General features: G+C 41.2%; 1 protein-coding gene across 1 annotated transcript; it reads right to left on the reverse strand.

Moving 5' to 3' along the window:
- Positions 1-8,959: 8,959 nt before the first annotated feature.
- LOC125380904 (histone-lysine N-methyltransferase SETMAR-like) lies at positions 8,960-9,871 on the reverse strand. The gene has a single exon (XM_048396664.1). It carries the CDS (start codon positions 9,869-9,871, stop codon positions 8,960-8,962), a length of 912 nt encoding a protein of 303 aa, XP_048252621.1.
- Between the last annotated feature and the right edge of the window lie 209 nt (positions 9,872-10,080).

Below are 10,080 nucleotides of genomic sequence, written 5' to 3' on the forward strand. Positions count from 1 at the left end.
ACATGAACGCCTTCAACAGAATATACGTTGCTTTAAATACAATATTATATACAGCATTCAAATAAAATAACAAAATAACACACACTCACTCTTTTTTACGATGTCACATATAGTTGTGATGAGCTACCGCAGGTGGTTCTGGCATCACAGTCTAATTCCAACAATGACTAAGATGTATTTCGCCAGTAATTCTACACAGCACACTTGGTTCAGGTCGGAGATTAATCCCCGGGGGTTAGGTGTCTCCCCGATAAATGTAGACTAACATGCACCTACATAAATATTACTCGGGCAATTAAAACCATCCACAATACGGCAGCGGCTGGCGTCATATCAGTACCGCTGCTGGAGTATCAGGTGAGTCTGTGGGCTTGAGACCCCATCCCTGTTTTATGTCTCGTATTCAATTAGAAGACCTTTCTTTCTGTCGACGTATTTGTACGCGAGGGAGGGCGCGGGGTACGTGCCGATCATTCGGAAGCTCTACATATTGAATACTCCCAGCTAGTTCAGTTGTCATAGGCTTCAATAGATGGACACCACGTGTAGGATTAATGGTAGCATCGTTGCGGTAATATAATTCTTCATCAGGACAAATAATCTTTAATGTAGATACACTGACTTCAGATCTTGAAGAGCATATTATGGGCAGCATGATGAGTTGTGACAACAACACGTGGATAACAGAAAACAACACGTTGATAACAGACAAACTACACGTGGATAACAGACATTTCCCACGTGGATAACAGACATACCACACGTGGATAACAAACAAAGCACACGTGGATAACAGACATACCACACGTGGTTTTACGCCGCTTTTAGCAATATTCCAGCAATATCACGCCGGGGGACACCAGAAATGGGCTTCACACATTGTACCCATGTCGGGAATCGAACCCGGGTCTTCGGTGTGACGAGCGAACGCTTTAACCACTAGGCTACCCGACCGCCCCGCGTGGATAACAGACATACCACACGTGGATAACAGACATACCACATGTGGATAACAGACATACCACACGTGGAAAATAGACATACCGCACGTGGATAACAGACATACCACACGTGGATAATAGACATACCACACGTGGATAACAGACATACCACACGTGGATAACAGACATACCACACGTGGAAAATAGACATACCGCACGTGGATAACAGACATACCACACGTGGATAGCAGACATACCCCACGTGGATAATAGACAAACCATGCGAGCATAATAGACGAACCGTTGGGGCATAACAGACAAAGCACACGTGGATAACAGACAAACCGTATGTCGATAACAGACATTCCTCACGTAGATAACAGACTTACCACACGTGGATAATAGACATTTCCCACGTGGATAACAGACATACCAGACGTGGATAACAAACAAAGCACACGTGGATAACAGACAAACAACGCCTCGCCCAATATTTTCCTGCTATCCCAATATGACACCGTATACGGCAACTAAAGACACCATCACTAATAGAATACTCAAAATACTGGACAATACCTGGAGATTCCCACTGATGATTGTATTCCCTAAATACTGGAATATACCTGGAGATTCCCACTGACGATTGTATTCCCAAAATACTGTAATCTACCTGGAGATTCCCACTGACGATTGTATTCCCAAAATACTGTAATATACCTGGATATTCCCACTGACGATTGTATTCCCGAAATGCTGTAATCTACCTGGAGATTCCAACTGACGATTGTATTCCCGAAATACTGTAATATACCTGGAGATTCCCACTGACGATTGTATTCCCAAAATACTGTAATCTACCTGGGGATTCCCACTGACGATTGTATTCCCAAAATACTGTAATATACCTGGATATTCCCACTGACGATTGTATTCCCGAAATGCTGTAATCTACCTGGAGATTCCAACTGACGATTGTATTCCCGAAATACTGTAATATACCTGGAGATTCCCACTGACGATTGTATTCCCAAAATACTGTAATCTACCTGGAGATTCCCACTGACGATTGTATTCCCAAAATACTGTAATATACCTGGATATTCCCACTGACGATTGTATTCCCGAAATGCTGTAATCTACCTGGAGATTCCAACTGACGATTGTATTCCCGAAATACTGTAATATACCTGGAGATTCCCACTGACGATTGTATTCCCAAAATACTGTAATCTACCTGGAGATTCCCACTGACGATTGTATTCCCAAAATACTGTAATATACCTGGATATTCCCACTGACGATTGTATTCCCGAAATGCTGTAATCTACCTGGAGATTCCAACTGACGATTGTATTCCCAAAATACTGTAATATACCTGGAGATTCCAACTGACGATTGTATTCCCAAAATACTGTAATCTACCTGGAGATTCCCACTGACGATTGTATTCCCTAAATACTGTAATATACCTGGATATTCCAACTGACGATTGTATTCCCGAAATGCTGTAATCTACCTGGAGATTCCAACTGACGATTGTATTCCCGAAATTCTGTAATATACCTGGAGATTCCCACTGACGATTGTATTCCCAAAATACTGTAATCTACCTGGAGATTCCCACTGACGATTGTATTCCCAAAATACTGTAATATACCTGGATATTCCCACTGACGATTGTATTCCCGAAATGCTGTAATCTACCTGGAGATTCCAACTGACGATTGTATTCCCGAAATACTGTAATATACCTGGAGATTCCCACTGACGATTGTATTCCCAAAATACTGTAATCTACCTGGAGATTCCCACTGACGATTGTATTCCCAAAATACTGTAATATACCTGGATATTCCCACTGACGATTGTATTCCCGAAATGCTGTAATCTACCTGGAGATTCCAACTGACGATTGTATTCCCGAAATACTGTAATATACCTGGAGATTCCCACTGACGATTGTATTCCCAAAATACTGTAATCTACCTGGAGATTCCCACTGACGATTGTATTCCCAAAATACTGTAATATACCTGGATATTCCCACTGACGATTGTATTCCCGAAATGCTGTAATCTACCTGGAGATTCCAACTGACGATTGTATTCCCGAAATACTGTAATATACCTGGAGATTCCCACTGACGATTGTATTCCCAAAATACTGTAATCTACCTGGAGATTCCCACTGACGATTGTATTCCCAAAATACTGTAATATACCTGGATATTCCCACTGACGATTGTATTCCCGAAATGCTGTAATCTACCTGGAGATTCCAACTGACGATTGTATTCCCGAAATACTGTAATATACCTGGAGATTCCCACTGACGATTGTATTCCCAATATACTGTAATCTACCTGGAGATTCCCACTGACGATTGTATTCCCAAAATACTGTAATCTACCTGGAGATTCCAACTGATGATTGTATTCCCGAAATACTGTAATCTACCTGGAGATTCCAACTGATGATTGTATTCCCGAAATACTGTAATATACCTGGAGATTCCAACTGACGATTGTATTCCCGAAATACTGTAATCTACCTGGAGATTCCAACTGATGATTGTATTCCCGAAATACTGTAATCTACCTGGAGATTCCAACTGACGATTGTATTCCCAAAATACTGTAATCTATCTGGAGATTCCAACTGACGATTGTATTCCCGAAATACTGTAATATACCTGGAGATTCCAACTGATGATTGTATTCCCGAAATACTGTAATCTACCTGGAGATTCCAACTGACGATTGTATTCCCAAAATACTGTAATCTACCTGGAGATTCCAACTGATGATTGTATTCCCGAAATACTGTAATCTACCTGGAGATTCCAACTGACGATTGTATTCCCAAAATACTGTAATCTACCTGGAGATTCCAACTGATGATTGTATTCCCGAAATACTGTAATCTACTTGGAGATTCCAACTGACGATTGTATTCCCGAAATACTGTAATCTACCTGGAGATTCCAACTGACGATTGTATTCCCAAAATACTGTAATCTACCTGGAGATTCCAACTGATGATTGTATTCCCGAAATACTGTAATCTACCTGGAGATTCCAACTGACGATTGTATTCCCAAAATACTGTAATCTACCTGGAGATTCCAACTGATGATTGTATTCCCGAAATACTGTAATCTACTTGGAGATTCCAACTGACGATTGTATTCCCGAAATACTGTAATCTACCTGGAGATTCCAACTGACGATTGTATTCCCGAAATACTGTAATATACCTGGAGATTCCAACTGACGATTGTATTCCCGAAATACTGTAATATACCTGGAGATTCCAACTGACGATTGTATTCCCGAAATACTGTAATCTACCTGGAGATTCCAACTGACGATTGTATTCCCGAAATACTGTAATATACCTGGAGATTCCAACTGACGATTGTATTCCCGAAATACTATAATCTACCTGGAGATTCCAACTGATGATTGTATTCCCGAAATACTGTAATATACCTGGAGATTCCAACTGATGATTGTATTCCCGAAATACTGTAAACTACTTGGAGATTCCAACTGATGATTGTATTCCCAAAATACTGTAATATACTTGGAGATTCCAACTGACGATTGTATTCCCGAAATACTGTAATATACCTGGAGATTCCAACTGATGATTGTATTCCCGAAATACTGTAATCTACCTGGAGATTCCAACTGATGATTGTATTCCCGAAATACTGTAATATACCTGGAGATTCCAACTGATGATTGTATTCCCGAAATACTGTAATCTACCTGGAGATTCCAACTGATGATTGTATTCCCGAAATACTGTAATCTACTTGGAGATTCCAACTGACGATTGTATTCCCGAAATACTGTAATCTACCTGGAGATTCCAACTGACGATTGTATTCCCGAAATACTGTAATATACCTGGAGATTCCAACTGACGATTGTATTCCCGAAATACTGTAATATACCTGGAGATTCCAACTGATGATTGTATTCCCGAAATACTGTAATCTACCTGGAGATTCCAACTGACGATTGTATTCCCAAAATACTGTAATCTATCTGGAGATTCCAACTGACGATTGTATTCCCGAAATACTGTAATATACCTGGAGATTCCAACTGATGATTGTATTCCCGAAATACTGTAATCTACCTGGAGATTCCAACTGACGATTGTATTCCCAAAATACTGTAATCTACCTGGAGATTCCAACTGATGATTGTATTCCCGAAATACTGTAATCTACCTGGAGATTCCAACTGACGATTGTATTCCCAAAATACTGTAATCTATCTGGAGATTCCAACTGATGATTGTATTCCCGAAATACTGTAATATACCTGGAGATTCCAACTGATGATTGTATTCCTAAAATACTGTAATATACCTGGAGATTCCCACTGATGATTGTATTCCCGAAATACTGTAATATACCTGGAGATTCCCAATGATGATTAAATTCCCGAAATACTGTAATATACCTGGATTTTCCCACTGATGATTGTATTCCCGAAATACTGGAATATACCTGGAGATTCCAACTGATGACTGTATTCCCGAAATACCGGAATATACGGGGGTTGGCTGAAGAGTTCTAATCCTAACTGTGAAAGACCCGTACCAAGTCGATGGTTTTTATTTATTTCTCCACATAGTCCCCTTCCAGGTTTACACACTATTGCCAGCGATGCTGCAAGGCCTGGATGCTGGTCAAGAAGAACGTTTCTTCAGCCACCCTAAAAAAGTCCTTCACAGCGGAAATGACGTCATCATTACTAGGAAAATGGCGACCGGTTAGTTCCTTTTTCATTTTTGGAAACAGGTGGTCTGACGGGGCCAAATCGGGTGAATAAGGGGGATGGTCAATGAGTTCGAAGCCACAATCATGGATCGCTGACATGGCAACCACTGATTTGTGAACTGGAGCATTGTCTTGGTGGAACAGGACTCCTTAAGTGAGCATTCCCCGTCGCTTAGCTTTGATAGCTTCACGCAACTGTCTCAGTAGGTCAGCATAATATCTTCCATTGATAGTCTGGCCTTTTTTAAGATAGTCAATCGGCAGAATATCCTTGGAATCAAAAAAGACTGAAGCCATCACCTTTCCAGCAGAAGGAACCGACTTGGCTTTTCGGGGGGCTGGTGATTCCGGATGCTTCCATTGTTTAGACTGAAGTTTGGTTTCTGGTCGAAAGTGATGAATCCAGGTCTCATCCATGGTTACAAATCGGGCCAAAAAGTCATCGGGATCTGCTTCAAAACGGCATAAATTGTCACGGGACGTCAGGAACCTGACACGTTTCTGATCCGCTGTCAAGAGCGTTGGCACCCATCTTGCAGAAACTTCGTTGGTGATAATGTGCTCAATCCTCTCATGAGAGATGCCCACAACACTGGCAATATGTCGAGTGGTCAATCGTCGATCAGCCATCACCATGTCATGCACCCGGGTAATGTTTTCCTGAATGATTGCTGTTGAAGGCCTTCCTGGACGCGGGTCATCGTCAATGCTCTCTCTGCCACGCTTGAATTCCGCAGCCCACTTCTTTACATTGGTAAAGGAAGGTGCATCATCCCCTAAAGTGGAGACCATGTCAGCATGTATCTGTGTTGGAGTTAGCCCTTTCAGTTGCAGGTACTTGATGACTACCCTATAGCCAGTTTTGTCCATTTCTAGTGATTTCAATTGGTAGGTTCACAAGATGGTGTGGTACAAAGACAGTTGCAGTTCTTATATCTGTGATAAATAATTGTACTTGTTGGTGGCAAAAGTTTGTTTCAATCCGATTGCGATATCCCACTTAGGCTTAGAACTTTTCAGCCAGCCCTCGTATGAAGACACAATGTCATTTAGAAAGTGGTCAAATATAACAAATGTTATATTTGGGATAACACTTTCTTAGTAAAGTACAGATTCTAGTCTGTAATCCCGGGACTCGAACCCGCACTGCCAGAGTGGGGCACCTCACAACTACTAGAGGCTTTACTAAAAAAGTGGCATTGTGTGTTCATAGCTTTCGGCCATGGGAGCCTTGCCAATTTACACTTGTCAGAGGGGTACGACAAAGTACGTGATCTAGACTAGACAGGGTTTCATTTTTGTGGAAGCCTTGGTGGTTGAGTGGGTTAGATGGCTGACTTTGTGTGCTGGCGATTAGGTGCCTCACTCTGGCAGTGTGGGTTTGAAACCCCAATCCCCCAAAAGTACTAGAATCTTTACAAAGAAAGTAATTTTCCCAAATATAACATTTGTTATACCGAAATATGCCTAGAGATTCCAATAGATGATGATATACTCCAAATACTGGAATATACCAGTCTATCTGCAGATGGTAACATGTCCAAAAAAGTGGAATATAAATGGAGATTCCCATGGGTGAATATATACCCCAAATACCACATCCTACTGACAAGTGAAAAACCTAAATACTGGAATATACCTGGAGATACCCATAGATGATTGTACACCCCAAATACCGGAATATACCTGGAGATTCCCATAGATGATTGTACACCCCAAATACCGGAATATACCTGGAGATTCCCATAGATGATTGTACACCCTGAATACTGGAATATACCTGGAGATTCCCATAGATGATTGTACACCCCGAATACTGGAATATACCTGGAGATTCCCATAGATGATTGTACACCCAAAAAGTACTGGAATATACCTGGAGATTCCCATAAATGATTGTACACTGAAAATACTGAAATATACCTGGAGATTCCCATAGATGATTGTACACTCAAAATACCGGAATATACCTGGAGATTCCCATAGATGATTGTACACCCTGAATACTGGAATATACCTGGAGATTCCATAAATGATTGTACACCCCCAATACTGAAATATACCTTGAGATTCCCATAGATGATTGTACGCCCCAAATACCGGAATATACCTGGAGATTCCCATAGATGATTGTACACCCCGAATACTTGAATATACCTGGAGATTTCCATCGGTGAAAATATACCCAAAATACCGGAATATACCTCAAAATTCACATTCAATTCAATTCAATGGTTTATTGTATGAAAGGCCATAGGCCCGTATACAAGTGAGTAACATAGACATACAGTTATATTAACACATATTGTAGTATACGGAGTAGCAAGACAACAACAACTGACGTAACACAAGAGCAGGATGAATGTATAAAGATACTTGCAGGTGAACGCTATACTTCTTGCTTGACAGAAGACATTCACAGTTATTTGTAGAAACGCATGAAAATGACCAGACGGGTAGATATTTCATTCTTATTTTGTCATATACAGATATACAGGGCAAACAAACGTAACCAGGGTTACAGACAGGGCAAATACCTAGTGGCTTTTCAATATTCAAGTATCTTTATCTATTCACTTTTAAATCATTCAGACCAAGCCCAAAGCGTATAAATGTATTGCGGAGGTGTTTGAATCTTAAATTTGAAAGATACGACTCTGGTTCAAGGAGAAACTTAATATTACGATATGTGTCGTATCTTGAACTTCCTGAAAGTGTAGAATGTCAATTCTGTCGGAATATATCTGTAGCACGAGTAAGAACTGGTTGTAAAACATATTTATTTCACCAATAGATTGCGAGATCCATATGAATCCAAAGCCATAATTAATAAGAGTTAAAAGTAAGCGGGAAGCCATTGTGTTCTTCCCAATATTATCCAGATATGCAAGCATATTATAAGCTTTCTTTGGCAAAGATGATTGTATACCCTAAATAGTGGAATATACCTGGAGATTCCTATATAGATGTGTGTTTACCCCAAGTACTACTGTATCATATCTGGAAATACTGTTAGATGATTCTATATCCAAAATACTGAAAAATACCTTATATATTCTCGAAGATTATTGGATACACCGAATACTAGAATATACCTAGAGATCCCCAAATTTTATACACGAAATACCCCAGACATTCCTATAGATGATTGTATACCCAAAATACTGAATTATACCTGGAGATTTATATATGAGGGCCATTCAATACATAACCAGCCTAACCTATTTGCTACTGCTCCTCACTTCTTCTTTTTCCACATAACCACCATTGAGGTCTATGCACTTTGTCCAGCGATTTGTGAGAGCTAAAAGCCCGTTGTGATAGAAACCATGGGGTTGTTCGTGTAACCACCCCTCCACTGCTGTCGTGAGTTCATCATCGGACCGGAAATGACGTCCACGCAGTTCTTTCTTCAAGTTTGGGAAGAGAAAGTAGTCGCTTGGTGCCAGGTCTGGTGAGTAAGGTGGATGAGGCAATACTTTGAACCCGTTCTGCTTCACTGCGGCAACTGCAAGTCGACAGGTGTGCACTCTGGCATTATCATGTTGGAGCAGCACACCTTTTGTGATCTTTCCACGACGTTTGGCAAGAATAGCAGTCCGCAAACGGTCCAGGAGATGGGAGTAGTACTCTCCAGTAATAGTCTGGCCACGAGGCAAGTAGTCAATGAGCAAGACCCCTTTGGTATCCCAAAAGATGGTTGCCATGACTTTGCCAGCCGATGGTTGAGTCTTAAACTTTTTGGAACGGGGTGAAGCAAAGCCAGTCAACTGCTTACTCTGTTCTTTGGTTTCTGGGTCATAGGGGTGTACCCAGGTTTCATCACCAGTAGCAATTCTCTCCATAGAGTTGTCTGCATCCCGACTGCATTGCGTCAAAAGTGCCTGACACATTGACGCACGTACAGCCTTCTGATCATCACTCAGACATTTCGGGACCCATCGGGCAGACAGCTTTCTCATACCCAGACGATCATGCAAAATGGTATGGACACTTCCCTCTGAAATGTCCAAGGCCTTGGCCATTTCTGACACCTTCATTCGCCTGTCTTTGACAACCAGTTGTCTCACAGCTTCACTGGTTTGGTCATTGGTCACCTCTACAGGCCTGCCAGGGCGTGGCTCATCTTCCATGTTCACCCGACCAGGGTTTGACCTGTGCATACGAAGGTGCACTATCACCATAAACATCTGACAATTCATCATGTATCTCCTTTCCCGGTTTCCCTTTTATGTAGAGGTACCTAATAACAGCCCTGTATTCAACCTTTGACGAAAATGTGGCAGAATCTACCCTTGTCATCTTTATAGATCACGTGTGTGACTTCAAATACAATTTCCTC

This window comes from Haliotis rufescens, unplaced genomic scaffold, assembly GCF_023055435.1.
Source record: "Haliotis rufescens isolate VD_foot unplaced genomic scaffold, xgHalRufe1.0.p SCAF_16, whole genome shotgun sequence".
NCBI classification, from domain to species: domain Eukaryota; kingdom Metazoa; phylum Mollusca; class Gastropoda; order Lepetellida; family Haliotidae; genus Haliotis; species Haliotis rufescens.

Bases quoted from the DNA above. Each gene is read 5' to 3' on its own strand.
- LOC125380904 (XM_048396664.1), bottom strand. From the start codon at position 9,871: ATGGAAGATGAGCCACGCCCTGGCAGGCCTGTAGAGGTGACCAATGAC.